The following is a 19,455-nucleotide window of genomic DNA, read 5'->3' as shown; positions in this document are numbered from 1 at the left end:
CAAATACAAACATTAATCAAAAATCAAAATCACTGCTAGAATATGTTTGAATTTTCTTTCAAACATAAATTACTTCTATAAATATTTATTAAATATCTGGTATAAGCGGACTAAATTTTACACTGATGTTAGCTGGATTATACCATCTTTAGATAAAAGAGGATAATCTTATTTCCTAAACTTTATTTTTTTTTTTTTATTTTTTTTTATTTTTTTAAAGATTTTATTTATTTATTTGACAGAGAGAGAGACACAGCGAAAGAGGGAACACAAGCAGGGGAGTGGGAGAGGAGAAGCAGGCTTCCCACAGAGCAGGGAGCCCGATGCGGGGCTCGATCCCAGGACCCCGGGACCATGACCTGAGCCGAAGGCAGACGCTTAACGACTGAGCCACCCAGGTGCCCCTATTTCCTAAACTTTAAGCATAACTTCTGATAGTTCTTCAATTCTTGCATTATGTCCCTCCCAAGGACTACTTAGTAGTCAAATTAAAACAACTAAACTTCAGCTAGATTAAGGAGGTAATGCCTGAAACAAGTATTTTTAGAGGTTACCTGAACTCAAAATTCAATCTTAATACAGACCTCTTTGGATTATATGCTTTAATATTAAACAAGTATAATATTCTTATGGGAAGATGGTAGTTAGGATATCAGAATCTTTAAGAAATGTGTAATAAGAAACATATTTTCCAGAGACAGAACTCCAAAGAGAGACTAGAGGTGGCAGGTCACAATAATTATCTCCTCATATAATAAATCTGATAAAAAAGTTAAAGCTTAATAAAAAAGTTAAAGCTAAAAAAAAAAGTATCAGGGGAAGATGATTTCCTACATTCCCTGGTGGGCTATAATCCTTGCTCAACTGTTTACCTTTGCTAATATAAATAAGGGCCTTCTACGTGGCCCCAGAAGACAACCAGTCTCACTTTTTAAAATATATGAGTGCATGAGTTATAGTGGTATCAGCCATGACTTTAATGATTCAATAATATATATATATTAAATATGGTGTCTCTGAACAAAAACAAATAGAAAACAAGGTTATATACTGATGAGTTGACGTAAATGTGACCAGAGGAAGACCGTTTTGCAGGAATCTAACCCCTTATTTCTCTTAGGAACTATGACTCATTATTTGCTTATTGTTTCTAGTAACTTTACAGGACATACCTAATGTAAATAATGAGAACTGACTACTTCCAAGCAGATTACTTTTAAAAAAAGAAAAGGAAGATCAAGCATGGGCACCCATGTATGTTTCTTATACAACAGAATCAAGTGTCTTGTTTTTTGACACAGTGAGTAGAGCTACATAGCAAAAGTTTTGCTTCCAATAAGAGAAGTGGGAGATAGTCTATCAGAACACTAAAACATGAAGACTTCTGTTAATATTCCCATCATTTACATTATAATAGTTTTCTTTTTTTTAAATTGAAGTATAAATGGCATATGGCATCCTAATAGTTTCATATGTACATATTTTTTCGATTCTATATTTTTGTCATTAAAATATTCTAAGTCTAGTTATCATCTGTCACCATACAAAGTTACTGCGATATTATTGACCATATCCCCTATGCTGTACATTTCCATCACACTATAACAGTTTTACCATATTTTGAAGATGTTGCCCTGAAAAATTAAAGTCAGTGTATATTTTAAGTACTTACGATAAATTTAAGAAAAAATAATTTTAGCTTGCCCATAGAAAAATCTACAAGTTATCAAATTTTTTTTTTTTAAAGATTTTATTTATTTGAGAGAGACACAGTGAGAGAGGGAACACAAGCAGGGGGAGTGGGAGAGGGAGAAGCAGGCTTCCCGCTGAGCAGGGAGCCCGATGCGGGGCTCGATCCCAGGACCCTGGGACCATGACCTGAGCCGAAGGCAGACGCTTAACGATTGAGCCACCCAGGCACCCCTCAAAAATATTTTTGAATAAAAATGTCTTATAATTACTGTTATCATTGAACTTTTGTATAATAAAGAATATTATGATTGGTGAGAATCTAACTTCTTAGAGGGAAGAAGCTTTTATTTTCTTAAAGATTTTATGTATTTGTCCAAGAGAGAGGAGAGAGTGCGCACAAGCAAGGGGAGCAGCAGGAAGAGGGAGAAGCCAACTCCCCGCTGAGCGAGAAGCCTGATGCAGGACTCAATCCCAGGAACGCTGATCCCACAACCCCTAACCAACTGAGCCGCCCAGGCGTCCCAATAAATAAAATCTTAAAAAAAAAAAAAACCATCACCATTTCACAATTTTAACAAAATACCTGATTCAGGCAAGGACTGAAAATGGACACTAAAGCACTTATGTGAAAGACTGCTGGGGAACTGGACATTTAACATTGTGAAATTATCTCTATGCCCATAGATTATGTTGCAGTTGCAAGGGAACATTTCTGACTATTATTGGGGCGCCTGGGTGGCTCAGTCAGTTAAGTGTCTGCCTTTGGCTGAGGTCATGATCCTAGGGTCCTGGGATTAAGCCCCTAGTTGGTGGGTTCCCTACTCAGCAGGGAGTTTGCTTCTCCCTCTCCCTGCCCCCAACTCATGCTCTCTAATAAATGAATAGAATCTTAAAAAAAAAGATTTTTGACTATTATTTCCTTAACTTAGTGATCAAACGTAACATGAAAGACAGCAGAAGAACCATATTTTCTGATATGGTGTAATATAAAACATACACCATGACCTAGAAAGTATTTTTTTTTTTTAAAGATTTTATTTATTTATTTGGGAGAGAGAGACACAGCAAGAGAGGGAACACAAGCAGGGGGAGTGGGAGAGGGAGAAGCAGGCTTCCTGCAGAGCAGGGAGCCCGACGCAGGGCTCAATCCCAGGACCCTGGGATCATGACCTGAGCCAAAGGCAGATGCTTAACAACTGAGCCACCCAGGCGCCCCGACCTAAAAAGTATTCTTACAAAAATGTTGAACTTGAGTCTAATCAAACCCTTGATTCAAATTTCCAGGCCACAGGAAATGCAAGGTAGAAGAACAAGTTAGTCATCACGAAGAGGAAACAACCTGACAAATCCAGAATGTGAGAGTTCTACATGTCACCTGGCCTGGCCTCTTCAGTAAGTCAATTTCTTAGAGAAAAAAAGAGGGTAAAAGAGAATCATTCTAGATTTTAATAGACCTAAGAGGTGTAAGAATCAAATGCAACATGTAGTCCTTTATTAGATCCTGGTTGTAACAAATCCACCATAAATGACATTTTGCAGACAAATAGAGAAATGTGAATATGAAACAAACATTAGATAAAATTAAGGAATTAATTTTGTGGGGCGCCTGGGTAGCTCAGTTGTTAAGCATCTGCCTTCGGCTCAGGTCATGACCCCAGGGTCCTGGGATCGAGCCCCGCATCGGGCTCCCTGCTCCACGGGAAGCTTGCTTCTCCCTCTCCCACTCTCCCTGCTTGTGTTCCCTCTCTCGCTGTGTGTCTCTCTGTCAAATAAATAAATAAAATCTTTAAAAAAAAAAAAAGGAATTAATTTTCTTAGACAGAATAATGGTATATATAGTTAATTAGGAAAAATGCTTTATTTAAAAAAAAAGAGGCATACTGATGTTTCCAGAAGTCTGACTAAAATGTCACATATTCACAATTGAATATTTAAGAGTGAAAATGATGGTTATATAATAGGCATAAGAGTATTCATTTATTATTCTACTTTCCTTTATGTTTGGAGAATCTCAAAGTTTAAAAAGAGAAAGAATATTCTAGCTTGGAGGCTAAAAGTAATTACAGAAGTAGGAAGTGAAACAAAAAACATCTGCCTTAAAATGAATGATGACTGTTTTAGGCTGTATTTAGTACAAAAACTAATATGTAATTTGCCTGCTTGCTTCAGCATGAGATAATCTGATGTGCTAAATATACTAGAACCCTAACTGGTTTATTACACTTTATGATGATGATGAGACATAAATGGGGAAAAGAAGTACAAGTAAAGGAGAAAACTCAAAATCTCTGAGTCTTTTAGTGAAGTTTGTAGTAGTAAATCAGAGACTTTTTTATTGTAGGTGATCTGGACTTAACAGAGTCATCATAAAAGTTTAACTTCTGGGTGCCTGGGTGGCTCAGTCGATTAAACATGTGACTTCGGCTCAGGTCATGATCCCAGAGTCCTGGGATCAATCCCCACACAGGCTCCCTGCTCCGTGGGGAGGCTGCTTCTCCCTCTCCCTCTGCCTGCCGCTCCCCCTGCTTGTGAGTACTTTCTCTTTCTCTGTCAAATAAATAAATAAATCTTTTAAAAAAGTTTAACTTCTTACAACCAACTGTAAATCAGAGAAACATTTGATGTTACATATTTTAAAACACATTTCTTATTGAATTACCTGTTTTGGTTGCCCTTCTAAGACTTTAGCTTTTAACCAGGTTTCAACTTCTTCAATTTTCTTTTTATGCACAGCAAGTTCATGCTAAAAATTTCAAGTTTAAAATAAAACATTTTAACTCAAGAATTTTTGGTATAGCAGCACACATTAATCTAAATTAAGCACTTTTAATGAAAAAACTAGCAAACAACATGATACAAGAATTAAAAAGTCTTTGCTATTACACTTCATTTTTTATATTGAAAAATTCTGTTCTTAAAACTGACCATTGTATGAGAATTTGGGGCAGGTTTGGAATTACATAATTTTTTAAAATCCTGAAATACATTTTGGGAAGGGAATAAACAGGGAGAGATATTACACTTAAGAAAAAAATAAAATTCTATATTGGGATTAAATTAAATCTATGACAAATAACCAATGGTACAATTTCAGAATAACTTGAGAAATGCTGAGTCATGGAACATAAAAAAACTAGGAATTACTGTTTTTTTTTAATTCATTCAGAAAAATATTTTATGAGTAATAATCTGAAAATATACATTCCTCTCCTTCTGGAAGTTAAATTATGTGCACCTGTTTGCATCCTTTTTAGTACCTGAGTTTCTGGCTTGTATTTATCCACCCATGGTTCATTTTCAGACAGATATTCTTTTGAATTTTCTAGACCATAAATCTTTTCTGAGGAAGATGGCTCTTCTCTTTTTCTAGCTAGAAATCTGCTACTTTCTAATCTGGAAGGCACATTTTTCCTTCTGTGACTTGAGTTATTCACACCTAATGATGTGGCAGTAATAGAGATGCCTGTAGTCTCTGAAAAATCATCAAATGATGGGTCTACCCAGTCTGTTACCTGAAAAAAAAGAAAGCATGTAAATATTACATTATCTACATCTGTTCCCCATATAAGTAAATTACTCTACAAAAAAATATATATATATTCATATATCTGCAACATTTTAAATCAAAACCTCACAAATTAGTTCTTTAAATAAAGCTGGCACTATATGTATTATTTACTTCATAGTAGGTACATATGCATACTTGTCCACTTAACCAGGGTAATGACAAATGCCATATAAAGGAATATAGAATACAAACTTAATTCTTTTTACTAATTATAATCTTCCTAGTACAGAATAGGCTGATTCTTCTTAAGCTCATTTGTAGGTCTGAAACACAAATATTAAAATTATGTGTCAAAAAAGAAGCAAAACAAAGAAATAAAATCTTATTTTAACCATATATAAACATAAGAGTAAACCTTCTGCCTTGACCAGGTTAATACATTCACAAACTAAGAACCATTGCATATATCCAAATAATCCCTATCAGCTTTAGGACTCTGAGAAGATAGAGCCTAATAATCCTAATGCTACGAATAATTTGTAATTATGACTTGATTTTATTTCTCTTCAGCCCACTAAAGCAAATAGTACTTTCATAAAAGGGAGGCAGGCTTTCCAGGGAGGATGATTTGTTTCCCAGATTTGTCTAAGAAAACAGAACTGGGATAATAGAGTAGCAAAATCAGTGAGTTCTACTTCATGTTCTTCTGGTCTACAGAAACTGCTGATCTCTCCACATTTCCCTTCATCATTACCCTTTCTTTAGAATCCTTTGTAAGGATACACAGAGAGAGATGATGAATTAAGCAGTGTGAACCTAAAAATACTTGGAAGTATTAAAAAGGTTTTTTTTAGTAACTAAAATTTTTAAGATGAATTTTCTTAATATTCCTACAGTATAAATCCAGAAAAACCTAGCTTAGTACGTGACTTTTGAATTCCTTGGCTAGCTAGTAAGGTGGAACCAAGATTATATTTTCCTTGAAGAATACTCAGCCATAGTTGTGAACCATTTACTAGACAATGCTAAGGAAAAGCAAGTTGGGGAGTAGAACTATTTCAGGAATGAAAGTCACACTTCACTCCCCCTTTAAAGACAGAAGATAGGAATATTATCAGTGAGTAAAGAAATGAAGACCTATGGAAAAAAATTTCAGTCATAGCCAAATAATTCATTTCCTCTTCTTCAAAAGACTGTCTATAGTACAATTTTGGCTCTTTGCTTCTAATTTTAAGAGTTTAGGGGGACCTGGTTGGCTCAGTCCGTTAAGCATCTGCTTTCGGCTCAGGTTGTGATCCCAGGGTCCTGGGATTCAGCCCCACCTCCGGCTCCCTGCTCAGCGGTGAGCCTACTTCTCCCTCTCTCTCTGCTCCTCCCCTCAGCTCCTGCTTGCTCTCTCTATTTATAAATAAATAAAATATAAAAAAACAAACAAGGGGGGCACCTGGGTGGCTCTCAGTTGAGCTCTGACTCTTTTAGTTTTGGCTCAGGTTGTGATCTCAGGGTCATGAGATTGAGCCCCAAGTTGGCTCCATGCTCCGCCCAGAGCCTTTTTAAGCCCCCCCCCCCCTCCCCCCCCCCCCCCCCCCCCCCGGCTTGCATAGGCTCTCTCTCTCAAAATAAAAAAAAATAAAAAAAAAATAAATCTTTAAAAAAAAAGAGAATATGTAAAAATACCATGTTATAGTAAAACTTTTTTTTTTTTTTTAAAGATTTTATTTATTTATTTGAGACAGAGAGAATGAGAGAGACAGAGAGCACATGAGAGGGGGAAGGGTCAGAGGGAGAAGCAGGCTCCCCGCCGAGCAGGGAGCCCGATGCGGGACTCGATCCCGGGACTCCAGGATCATGACCTGAGCCGAAGGCAGTCGCTTAACCAACTGAGCCACCCAGGCGCCCCTATAGTAAAACTTTTGATAGCAAATCTGATCTTGCCATTCTGATCTGTAAGTTACTTATACATTTTATAGTTTTATTTCTTACATAAATGTGGACTCCTATTTACTGGGAAAAAGAGAAACAGCAAAGTTTAATAATTTACTTAAGATCAGAGAAAAATAAGACCCACCAGTAGGAAAATAACAACCCAGCAAATGAACATGATATACACTGACCCCCATCCTACTCTACCACTAGCCTTGCTGAGAACTGGCACACGAAAACATATGATTTTTAAGAGGCAGGGCTTGTGGTTAAGCTTTATTTTTATTCATCTGTTTTTTAAAGATTTTATTTATTTATTTATTTGAAAGAGAGAGAGAGAGAGACAGTGAGGAGAGGGACAGAGTGGGAGGGAGAGAAAGGGAGAGAATCCCAAACAGACACCGCACTGAATGTGGAAACTGCCACAGAGCTCAATCCCATAACCCTGAGATCATGACCTGAGCCAAAACCAAGAGTCAGATGCTCATCAACTGAACCACTGGCGCCCCTTATTGTTACACTTTAACGCTAACTATGACTCATATGTTTCTCTTTCTTCTATTGATCTTTCATTCCAGAGTTTTCAGCCTTTCTTTGTGACTGGAATTGCAAACACCTTTTTAAAAATTAAGGTTGTGCTTTTAGTCATTTCACGACTTATTATTACAATTTTTAGATCACCAATTACAACAGATACTGGACATTGTTATTTTGATGGCAATAACAAGTCATTAAGAACATACACAAAAATTACCACTCTTTTTTGGGCAATTATTACATGGCCATTTTAGTGTATCATACCTTTGTGGAAGATACCTTTGGTCTAAGAAAAGTTTTTGACATTATAAACTTTAATAGTTCCCATCCGTAGTATACAACCTGTAGTACATTAAAGTATAATTCACCTAAGGAAACAAAAGAAAAAAATGTCAAGTTAGGAAAAACTATAAAATAGATGTAATATAAACTGATATAATCCACAGTATGATAAAGGCTCAAGAACTAATGAGATCACATAGTAAACATAAAGAAGTCAAAATGCTAAAATAAAGTTTACTTTTAATCACTATAACTGTGTCAATCCACATGTGGTGGCATTAACAGTCTTTCATACGGACTCAAGAACGTATTAGAGAAAACAGAAAAAAACACCTATTCGACATTCTGTAAGAAAATCAGACAATTCTATTTGTGCAGCTTTTATGCTGAAAGTTAAAATTTCCCTCATTTTAAATCACAGTTCCAGGGTTTTTTCCCGCAAAATTTCAAAAAAACTCACCATGTAACAAATTCAGACTTTCACTTACTTTGGAAAAAAACTTTAAATCTAACCGTATATTTCTTTGTAACTCTTTTCCTTACTTGAACATATTAGGAAATTTGGGGGCAACACTCTTTTCCGACTTCAATAACTCTCCAATGTTTACATAAACGAGTGAATTCACCAGTTTGAAGTGAGCTCGAAGCAATGCTTTTTAAGGTCCGCAAACTTGTAAACTGGAAGGTGTATTGGACTTTTAAGGTTTGGATGCACATACTGTATATAACGTGCAAAAGCCTCCATACACGAAAAAATAAATTGTACACACACACACAAACTATTCACATTAAACAGATTTTTGCTTTGGAGATTCAAAGAGATACATGGGTGGAAAAAACACTTATTGACTAAATATAGTTGGCAGGTCGAAATAAAAGACGCAGACTGTTTTTACGGTTAGGACTGCAGTCGCTCTTCAGAAACAAGACTGACAATTACCTCCTTTAAAAAAGAAGATAACTGTCCCGGATGATGTCAGGTTCCTGAAATGAGACGTCAGAGGTAGAAAAGACCTTCAAGAATACTTCTAGCCTACCCACCACCCGCCCTCACACACTGCACTGGGGATACTAAGCCCAGACATTCGTCCAACGTAATGCTACCAATCAGCGCAGAGCCGAGAGGAGCTCGCATGTCCCGACTCCAGGCCAGAATTTTGCACCCCCACCCTCTATCCCCAAATGGGATGGGCAGGTCGGGAGGAGGAGCGAAGAGAGCTCGGGGAGGCGTTAAGGCAGAGATGGGTTCGCGTCTCTAGAACATACACAGACCAAAGCCGCAGCCGCGGCGGCCTTACTTTCCGGGAGCTTCATCCCCTCGTGGGCGGAGAGAAGCGAAGGAGCCAGGCTCTGCTCCAGCAGAAAGGCAACCACCCGGCCCTACCCGGGCTCAGCGCCGAGCCTTTCGGAGGTCCCGCCTCCCGGGGCCTTTTAGGCCAGTCGGCGCTTCGGCGACACAGGCAGAAGGGCGGCCGCCAACGGCGCCAGTGGCTTAGGTATCTACCGCATTGCCTGACCCGAAGCGCGGACCCGACCTGTGCCCCTGCCTTGGACTCTTGCGCTGCAAGCGTGCTATAGAAGGCCAGGTAACCACTGTTCAGTGACTAGGCGGTGGAGACGGGCCGCGAGCGCCGCACAAGGCCTCGAAGCCCCCGGGGCCACTGGCGCTTGCCGCAGCTCGCCGCTTCCGGCTCCTCCCTGTTGTGCGTAAAGCGCGTGGGCCTGGACGCCCGGAGCCAGCGCGGTGAGGACCATGTTGCTTCCGAACATCCTGCTCACCGGTCAGGCGCGCGGCGGGGAGGCGCTGGGCGGCGGGATAGTCCGAGGGCGCGGAGTGCCGTGGGGCGTCGGGCGCCTGAAGGGGTGCCGTTCGGTGTTCTGTTTCGAGGCTAGTGGAGGGCCGCGCGGCGTGGCAGTTGTCGGGGCCTCGAGACCGGTTCCTCCGACCGTTGCGGGAGGCGGGGTAGGGGGCGGGGAATGTTGGTTTTGTTGGCCCGAGGCCGCTCGGTGAGAGAGGGAGACCTGTTCAGGTCCCCTTTCTGGCAAACTGTCGAATCTTTCGGAATCTGGTTTTTGTTTGTAAAATTCTGTTAATTTCTTATTTAGCAGGGTTGTCTGTAGAATTTTAGCGAGATAATGTAATTTACTATCTGACCCTTAGTAGGTCTTTTAATGCTGGACGCCTTGTCCTTAGGCCTTCATGGGCTGTATTTCATTTTCCTTTGTATCTGACAATCACATTTGGGTAAAAGGGTTCGAATATTTATAGGGTAGGGTAATTAACTTGCCGTGTACGTTTGTTGAATTAGCATCAGAAGCTTTTTTACTGTAAAATTCCCGGGGTGATAGCCGTCTTTCATACTGGTTAAATTTTTTCCATAAGTAATTTCTTAATTTTTTTTACAGATTCTATTTATTTATTTGACAGAGAGAGACAGTAAGAGAGGGAACATAAGCGCAAGGAGTGGGAGAGGGAGAAGCAGGCTCCCCGCTGAGCAGGGAGCCCGATGTGGGTCTCGATCCCAGGATCCTGGGATCATGACCTGAGCCGAAGGCAGACTTTTAACGACTGAGCCACCCAGGCGCCCCAGTAATTTCTTAACTTTTTAAAAATTAAAGCAAACAAATGATGGTAATTTGAGATGGCTAGTGTTACTCTGGGAGTATCTGTTATGGTAGCAGGCAGTCTGCGAATTGGTATCAGAATCCCCCAAGCCCCACTCCTGACAGATCAAATACACTTGGTGAGATTCTGTTATGCAACAGGCTTTGAGTAGTTTTTGATTAGGTTATAGTGTATATTAATTCACAGAGAATTGCTAATTAGGACATTTTTCATTTCAGTTGTTGAAAACTTTAAAAGGGGTAGATAGGTGGCTAAAGTCTAACAAGTATCTGTGGCTTGTCTTACAGGTACACCAGGGGTTGGAAAAACCACGCTAGGCAAAGAACTTGCATCAAGATCAGGACTGAAATACATTAATGTGGGTGATTTAGCTCGAGAAGGTAAGGGATACACTGGCGTTGGTTTTAAAAAAAGAGAGTAGGTAATGGAATGTTAGTACTATACTTGTGAGAGGGTACAAAAAGCAGAGACAGAGTGCCATTAAGGAATTTATGCTCTGTTGGAAACCGGTAGAAAGAAAACGTAATATGTATGTAGTACTATGTCTTGGTTGTTTTGACCATTTTACCCTATCCTGCCCCACTTTGTTGGCCAGTAGTTCTTCTGAATGGTAGTAATTGGGAAGGCTTCCATGAAGAGATGGGACTTGGGGAGAATGTTTTTGAGATGGGCAAACACATAAAGGTTTGGATGGTACCAAGCATATTTGTGGAGATGGTGAGTATAGATCTCACTGGAAGGACAGATTATTTTGAACTCAGTCAGTAGGACATGACTTGTTCTATGGTTTCTTCTTAGCTTCGTTTGATAGTTCATGCCTGCACACAACTGCACATTATTCTAAAGTGATAAATGTTTTTATTTTACCTTGTTTTCTCCCAGTCTTTTATGACTCTCTTATTTGTGTCTTCATTTTTTTATTCTGTAATGATTTGTACAGGATAGAAATTCAATAAATTTAAAGGGAACTTTTAAGTGTGCCTCTTTAAATTAAGAAGATACAACATTTAACAATTTTAAATGTATTTTCAAAAACTTAACAGTATTTAAAATTTTTGAAGTTCCTGACAGTTGCTACTAAAGTAACTATTTCAGATTTGATCTAATGTACATATTTTTTTCAAATGATCTAAAGTCTGATCAACGGATATCATGGAGTCTGGCAAGATGGCTTCTCCCAAGAGCATGCCGAAAGATGCACAGATGATGGCACAAATCCTGAAGGATATGGGGATTACAGAATATGAGCCAAGAGTTATAAATCAGATGTTGGAGTTTGCCTTCCGATATGTGACCACAATTCTAGATGATGCAAAAATTTATTCAAGCCATGCTAAGAAAGCCACTGTTGATGCAGATGATGTGCGATTGGCCATCCAGTGTCGTGCTGATCAGTCTTTTACCTCTCCTCCCCCAAGAGATTTTTTATTAGATATTGCAAGGCAAAGAAATCAAACTCCTTTGCCATTAATCAAGCCATATTCAGGCCCCAGGTTGCCACCTGATAGATACTGCCTGACTGCTCCAAACTATAGACTTAAGTCTTTACAAAAAAAAGGCATCTACTTCTGCGGGAAGAATAACAGTTCCACGGTTAAGTGTTGGTTCAGTTACTAGCAGACCAAGTACTCCCACACTTGGCACACCAACCCCACAAACCATGTCTGTGTCAACTAAAGTAGGGACTCCAATGTCCCTCACAGGGCAAAGGTTTACAGTACAGATGCCCACTTCACAGTCCCCAACTGTAAAAGCATCAATTCCTGCAACATCCGCAGTTCAGAATGTTCTGATTAATCCATCATTAATTGGGTCTAAAAACATTCTTATTACCACTAACATGGTGTCATCACAAAATACTGCCAATGAATCATCAAATGCATTGAAAAGAAAACGAGAAGATGATGATGATGACGATGATGATGACGATGATGACTATGATAATTTGTAATCTAGCCTTGATGCTTGTAACATGTATACTTGGTCTTGAAACCATTGTACTGAGATTAAACATGCATGCTGGGTATTTTCAAGTTGTGTTGTAGAAAACTTAAATGGCATTTAATGAGTAAATATGGTTATCCTTTCCGCTTGAGATGTTGGGTTTTCTTTAATAGGATTAGTAATGGTTATTCATCATCCTTTAAGTGTAAAAATAAAAATGTTCATCAATTTGATCATCGGTACTTTGGCAGTAATGTATTTTTTTTTTTTTTTTTTTTTTTTTTTTTATTTTTTTATTTTTTTATTTTTTTTTTTTTAAAGATTTTATTTATTTATTTGAGAGAGAATGAGATAGCGAGAGAGAGAGCATGAGAGGGGGGAGGGTCAGAGGGAGAAGCAGACTCCCTGCTGAGCAAGGAGCCCGATGCGGGACTCGATCCTGGGACTCCAGGATCATGACCTGAGTCGAAGGCAGTCGCTTAACCAACTGAGCCACCCAGGCGCCCGGCAGTAATGTTTTTAGAAGCAGTTTTCTTACGTGTCAACAACAGGAATAACAACTTGAAGTTGTGATCTGTTCATAAACAGTAAAGTGGTACTTCTAGTGTCTTCAGATGTTTATTTTTTTTTCTTTTAAGATTTTATTTGAGAGGGAGCGAAGACAGAGTGGTGAGGAGGAGCAGAGGAAGAGGGAGAAGCAGACTCCATGCTGAGTGCAGAGCCCGACGTGGGGCTTGATCTCATGACCCTGAGATCATGACCTGAGCTCAGATCAAGAGTCAGACGCTTGACTGACTGAGCCACCCAGGGGCCCCTTCAGATGTTTGGATCACAGTATGATCTCTGGTGTATAAGTCACTCTTATGGCTCCATTTCTAAGATTGCTGAAGTGTTAACCATGTCTCTTTTTTGGAGAGTCCACTTCATCTGTTTGGATTTCTCTTCTTCAGTCACTCAGCCTCTTCCTTGGTGCTATTTTTCTATCTCTAGTTATATTTAAGGACCCTTGGTGTGTCTCCCAGAATGTCCCCACTTTAAAAATTTTTTTCCATTATCCCTTTTTGCAGCTCACTTTTGCACGTCTTAGCTTTGTCATATTTTTGGTACTGTAAGTCAGTATCACGCTCATATTTTTAATCCAGGTCTGGTATTTAAGTATAGTTAATAAAACTTAGGTATTTGTTTGCTGTTTTACATGGCTAGTCAGTCTCCCATTTTATACCTATATGAAATCTGGTTTTCTTCCTTTGCCTGTTGAACTTTACAGTCTCTGACAAGTGATTTCAGAGTCACATAGTTGTCAATTTCGGTCTTCCAGTTTATCTTACCCACTGAATTTAACATTTTTAAACTTAATAAAGTTGCTATATAACCTACTACGAATAGTACTGAGGAACAGTAACACTAGACATTTGGTTCCTTTCATACTTGTACTCAACACTGTTTTAGCCAGTGTATGTACACTTAACTGTGTATAGTCCCAAATGTCTTCTGTGGTTTTTAAAGATTTTATTTATCTATTTGAGAGAGAGTGTGCACGCACAAAGCAGGGGGAGGGGCAGAGGGAGAGGGAGAAGCAGGCTCCCCGCTGAGCAGGGAACTGGATTGGGGGGCGGGCCTCGATCCCAGGACCCTGGGCTCATGACCTGAGCCGAAGGCAGATGCTTAACTGATTGAGCCACTCAGGCGCCCCTAGATGAGGTTCTTTATAAGGTTGTTCATAATGTGCTAGATTGGTTTTTTTTCCCCCAGATGCCATTTGAATATATCTAAAAATCTTTTTTTTTAATATCTGAAATTCTTAACTAGAAAATATGCCAAGATAAAATCTTAACTAGAAAATATACCGAGACACCTGTCCTCATTTTTCTTAAATAGTGATATATTTTAAGGGAAACCATGTAAACATCTATAAAGCAGTGGTTCTGAGATAAGTGTGATTTTGTCCTTCAGGGGACATTTGGCAATTTCTGGAGATTTGATAGTCAAGACTGGGGTTGAGGTCAGGGATTCTATTGAATATCCCACAATTCACAGAACAGCTCTCCTATAAAATCAAGCTCAAAATGTCAGTAGTATTTGAGATTATGAAACCCTGGTATAAAGAAGACAAAAAGCCACCCTGGTTTTAAATAAATGTGTCTAAATGGAGTTTATTGCCATTCTAGTAATCCTGTTGAATGTAAGAGATCATTCGTAGGCCATTTGGAACCAAGGAAGGAAAAATTAGGTGGGGAATTAAGTTTAATAAAATTATTGGGATTCGTAAATATGGTGTGGCTAAGGATGCTTTTCTTACCCTTGTTATTCCCAGTCTCAAGATTCTTCCTCACTTGATATCCTTTCCCATATGCAATCACTTACTTAAACTTACCAGCACCCCTAATTTTCCTGCCACAAGTTTATCAGTCTTCAGCCTCTGTTCGTAAACCCCAGGATTCCCATAGGTCTAGACAAAGTATTAACATTGGATCCAGGGCGCCTGGGTGGCTCAGTTGGTTAAGCGACTGCCTTCAGCTCAGGTCATGATCCTGGAGTCCCGGGATCGAGTCCCACATCGGGCTCCCTGCTCAGCAGGGGGTCTGCTTCTCCCTCTGCCCTCTTCCCTCTCGTGCTCTCTGTCTCATTCTCTCTCTCTCAAATAAATAAATAAAATCTTTAAAAAAAAAAAAATTGGATCCATTGGAAACTGGTTGTAAAGCACAGCTGAGCCCTCAACACTTAAAATCTTGATCTTTTTCTAACCCAGGAGTTGGCAGGCTGCTGCTGTTTTTTATAGGAACCACACTAGCTGAAGACTAGCCCACAAAGCCTGAAGTATTTACTGTCTGGCCTTTTACAGAAAAAGTTTGCCATCCTGGTTCTAACCTCTTTATCCCGTTTTTTCCCTCCACTGGAAGGCTTTGTAACGAACCTCTATGGGCCCCTCCAGCACTGCTGTCTCCCAGTCTGCATGTGATCCTCTCCCTCGCACCATATACTTCCTTTTTTAAAAAGATTTTATTTGAGAGAGAGAGAGAGAGCATGGGGAGGAGAGGGACAGAGGGAGAAGCAGACTCCCTGCTGAGCAGGGAACCCTATGCGGGGCTTAATCCTGGGGTCACAGCTGGACAGGTGCTTAACTGAGCCACCCAGGTGCCCCCCCCCATATACTTCTTTCCCCACGATTTCAATGCAGCTATATTGTAATTTTGCCCCTCCCTTTAGTAATCTCATCCACTCTGAACCAGTCACTCCCTTTTTTTTTTTTTTAAGATTTTATTTATTTAAGAGAGAGAGACATAGCAAGAGCAGGAACACAAGCAGGGGGAGTGGGAGAGGGAGAAGCAGGCTTCCCGCAGAGCGGGAAGCCCGATGTGGGACTCGATCCCAGGACCCTGGGATCATGACCTGAGCCGAAGGCAGACGCTTAACGACTGAGCCACCCAGGCGCCCCAAGTCACTCCCTTTTAAAAGAGCCTAACTCCAAGACACCTACGAAAGGTAGCCACCTTGGTAGTTCCCAGACCTCTCCAAACTAATAGACTTAAAAGCACATGCTCTGAGGCACCTGGGTGGCTCAGTTGGTTAAGCGACTGCCTTTGGCTCAGGTCATGATCCTGGAGTCCCTGGATTGAGTACCGCATTGGGCTCCCTGCTCGGCAGGGAGTCTGCTTCTCCTTCTGACCCTCCCCCATCTCATGTGCTCTCTCTCTCTCTCATTCTCTCAAATAAATTTTAAAAATCTTAAAAAAAAAAAGCACATGCTCTGAAGTCCTACCTGAACTTGCCCACTCGTGATTCCTGTTCCCCACGCATAGAGACACAATTCAAACACTACACAGATGCATTTGCCCTGTAAATCTTGATGGTTTGCCTAAATATGATCCTCATCCCATTTTAAAGCCCATTTCTGCTGAATCTCCTACTCTTTAGTATCTTTTCCTTCCCTCTTTATTATTGTCCTTTAAAAAAAAGGGGGGGGGGCGCCTGGGTGGCTCATTTGGTTGGGCGACTGCCTTCGGCTCAGGTCATGATCCTGGAGTCCCTGGATCGAGTCCCGCATCGGGCTCCCTGCTCGGCAGGGAGTCTGCTTCTCCCTCTGACCCTCCCCCCTCTCATGTGCTCTCTCTCTCATTCTCTCTCAAATAAATAAATAAAAATCTTAAAAAAAAAAGAGGGCAAAGGAATAAGTAAGACTTGAACTTTTTCTGATGAAGTTCATCTTCCATAATATATAGATGATGAACGGTCAGACTTTGCCTTCAGCCTTCCCTGCAGCCACTCATCCTGAGTCTATGCACAGCACACTTACTGTTCCTCAGATACTGGGAATTGACCTCCATGTCTTTATATGTGCTATTCTATTTTAAGAGATTTATTCATTTGAGAGAGCGAGAATGAGAGAGCGCACACATGAGAGGGGGGAGGGTCAGAGGGAGAAGCAGACTCCCCACCGAGCAGGGAGCCCGACGCGGGACTCGATCCTGGGACTCCAGGATCATGACCTGAGCCAAAGGCAGTCACTTAACCAACTGAGCCACCCAGGTGCCCTGCTCTTCCTTAAAAGGCCCACTCAAATGTCACATTTTGTTGCTAACTTTTCTAAGTAGATTTCATTGTGCTTTATCTACATAAAAGGTCAGGTATTAAAGTACTCAATCCTTCCAAGCCAATTAACTTTTTGTACTAGTTGCGTCACAGACATAAGCTTCTTGTTGGATTGAAGTAAATAAATATGTTTCCAAAGTAAGAAATCTGAAGGTCACCTGGCTGGCTCTGTGGATAGAGTATGCAACTCTTGATCTCAGGGTTGAGTTCAAGGTAGGCTCCATGCCCAACATGGGGCCTACTTAAAAAAAAAATTAGGGGCGCCTGGGTGGCTCAGTCAGTTAAGCGTCTGCCTTCGGTTTGGGTCATGATTCCAGGGTCCTGGGATCGAGCCCCACAGTGGGCTCCCTGCTTAACAGGGAGTCTGCTTCTCCTCCTTCTGCTCCTCCCCCCTCACTGCTTGTGGCCTCTGTCTCTCTCAAATAAATAAAATCTTTTTAAAAAATTGTATAAAGTAAGAAATCTGAAAATGTTTTAGTATTGGCAACAGCACCAAAATAGATAGCTAGCATCCCAGTATCATTAAATAACAGCTTTCATGTGAGTGTATAAATTCTGGGATGGCAGTTAAAGAAAATGTAATGATTTTATAGTTTAACAACAGCTGGGAAGATCTTCTGAAGTAAGAACTTACCATTTAACTGGCCCCACAATCATTTTTCTTCTGCAACTAACCTAACTTTAAGTAAATCATAAAAATTTGTTGAGAAAATTAATTCTCTAAGCTTTTGGTAATTTAATCAATTCAAGCCTTTTCATCTCTTCTAGATTAGGACTCTATACATATACAACTCTAAATTTGACTTCCAACTGAAACTTTCTAAAGTAGCATATGTTAAAAAAAATTAAAAGCATACATTTTTCCCTTTTTTGGGGAAATTTGAAATGAAGTTTAGAATCCATTTCTCCATTCCCTGTGGTACAGGTTATAATAATCAGTCATCTAAAATTCTGCAGTAGCCTTGATCTGGTGTCCCTGCTTCTGGATTTGCTTCTTTCCAATTCATTCGCTACACAGAAATCAAAATTATTTTTAAATATTTATAATTGATCATGTCATTTCATGATTAAAATGCTTTAATGATTTTACTTTGCCTTGGGATAAAGTCTAACTCTGCAATCTTTAAGGCCCTTTTTGATCTGGCCTCAATTTACCTGACCCTTTATCATCTATTTTCCAACTAGTCTAAGAGACTTTCCCTCCCTTGAGTCCTCCCCTCCTAATTCTCTCTGGCTTTGAATATCTTTTTTCTGTGTTGAAAATAGTCCTCCCTACTTTTTCCCTCCGGTTACTGCTTCAAGTCTCCCCTTAAGTCACTTGCTCCAGGAAGTCTCCCCTGACATCCCATGTTTATGTTCCTAACATAATAGGTGTCCATACTTTTGCTCTTAAAACACCAGGAATCGTAAACATTAAAGTATTATCCTAGTATAATTTCTAGGTTACTTGTCTGTCCTCTCTCATTTTATTGTAAACTCTTTGAGGGAAAGACAATGTTTGCCTTCCTGGTCATTTTGCTAACTATTAAATCCTTATTAACCCTATAGACACTTATACATGGTATTTGATAAATGTTTTTTTTTTTTAAGTGAACATTTGAAAGCTTGGATTACACTACTAAACTACATTAACATGATTTAAGAAATCCTGCATTTCAGCATTGCAGTATAAAGACTTTAATTCTAAGTTAATATTGCAGTAGTTGTCTTTATTTTTGACAGCATATATTTTTTTTTACTATGTTATGTTAATCACCATACATTAGTTTTTGATATAGTGTTCCATGATTCATTGTTTGCGTATAACACCCAGTGCTCCATTCAGTACGTGCCCTCTTTAATACCCATCACCAGGCTAACCCATTCCCCCACCTGCCTCCCCTCTAGAATCCTCAGTTTGTTCCTCGGAGTCCATAGTCTCTCATGGTTCGTTTTCCCCTCCGATTTCCCCCCCCTTCATTTTTCCCTTCCTTCTATCTTCTTCTTTTTTTTATTAACATAAAATATATTATTTGTTTCAGAGGTACAGTTCTGATTCAACAGTCTTACACAATTCACAGTGCTCACCATAGCACATACCCTCCCCAATGTCTATCACCCAGCCAGCCCATCCTCCCACCCCCCACCACGCCAGGAACCGTGTTTGTTTCCTGAGATTAAGAATTCCTCATATCAGTGAGGTCATATGATACATGTCTTTCTCTGATTGACTTACTTAGCTCAGCATAATACCCTCCAGTTTCATCCACGTCATTGCAAATGGCAAGATTTCATTCCTTTTGATGGCTGCATAATATTCCATTGTGTATATATATATATATATATATATATATATATATATATATATATATAT

At 39.8% G+C, this 19,455-nt stretch overlaps 3 protein-coding genes across 5 annotated transcripts in view; 2 read left to right on the top strand and 1 right to left on the bottom strand.

Annotated features, from left to right (window-relative positions):
- Positions 1 to 9,429, bottom strand: part of RAD17 (RAD17 checkpoint clamp loader component) — a 34,174-nt gene extending 24,745 nt beyond the window's left edge. The window contains exons 1-5 of one of the 2 annotated variants that reach the window (XM_021702094.2): positions 9,241 to 9,429; positions 8,883 to 8,926; positions 7,925 to 8,028; positions 4,950 to 5,204; positions 4,352 to 4,435 (exon numbers count right to left, since the gene is read on the bottom strand). In XM_021702094.2, the coding sequence (XP_021557769.1) occupies positions 4,352 to 4,435; positions 4,950 to 5,204; positions 7,925 to 7,966 (381 nt within the window). In that variant the 5' untranslated portion in view covers positions 7,967 to 8,028; positions 8,883 to 8,926; positions 9,241 to 9,429. Of the gene's footprint in view, positions 1 to 4,351; positions 4,436 to 4,949; positions 5,205 to 7,924; positions 8,046 to 8,882; positions 8,927 to 9,240 lie in introns of those variants that run through there. The other variant, XM_044916883.1, reaches the window with a different exon arrangement.
- Positions 9,430 to 9,571: 142 nt separating this feature from the next.
- The window catches only part of AK6 (adenylate kinase 6), a 16,523-nt gene continuing 6,639 nt past the window's right edge, over positions 9,572 to 19,455 (top strand). Inside the window, exons 1-2 of one of the 2 annotated variants that reach the window (XM_021702113.1) lie at positions 9,572 to 9,723; positions 10,856 to 10,948. In XM_021702113.1, the coding sequence (XP_021557788.1) occupies positions 9,696 to 9,723; positions 10,856 to 10,948 (121 nt within the window). In that variant the 5' untranslated portion in view covers positions 9,572 to 9,695. The remainder of the gene's footprint in view (positions 9,724 to 10,855; positions 10,949 to 19,455) is intronic. The other variant, XM_021702117.1, reaches the window with a different exon arrangement.
- TAF9 (TATA-box binding protein associated factor 9) lies at positions 9,641 to 12,739 on the top strand. The gene is given in 4 exon segments (XM_021702103.1): positions 9,641 to 9,686; positions 10,856 to 10,948; positions 11,704 to 12,119; positions 12,121 to 12,739. Coding segments are annotated over 2 exon segments (798 nt in total). The 5' UTR covers positions 9,641 to 9,686; positions 10,856 to 10,948; positions 11,704 to 11,720; the 3' UTR covers positions 12,520 to 12,739.

Source organism: Neomonachus schauinslandi, chromosome 7 (genome assembly GCF_002201575.2).
Source record: "Neomonachus schauinslandi chromosome 7, ASM220157v2, whole genome shotgun sequence".
Taxonomy (NCBI): Eukaryota; Metazoa; Chordata; class Mammalia; order Carnivora; family Phocidae; genus Neomonachus; species Neomonachus schauinslandi.
Note: the sequence above shows the minus strand (reverse complement) of the source record. Positions and strands in the feature narration are given on the sequence as shown.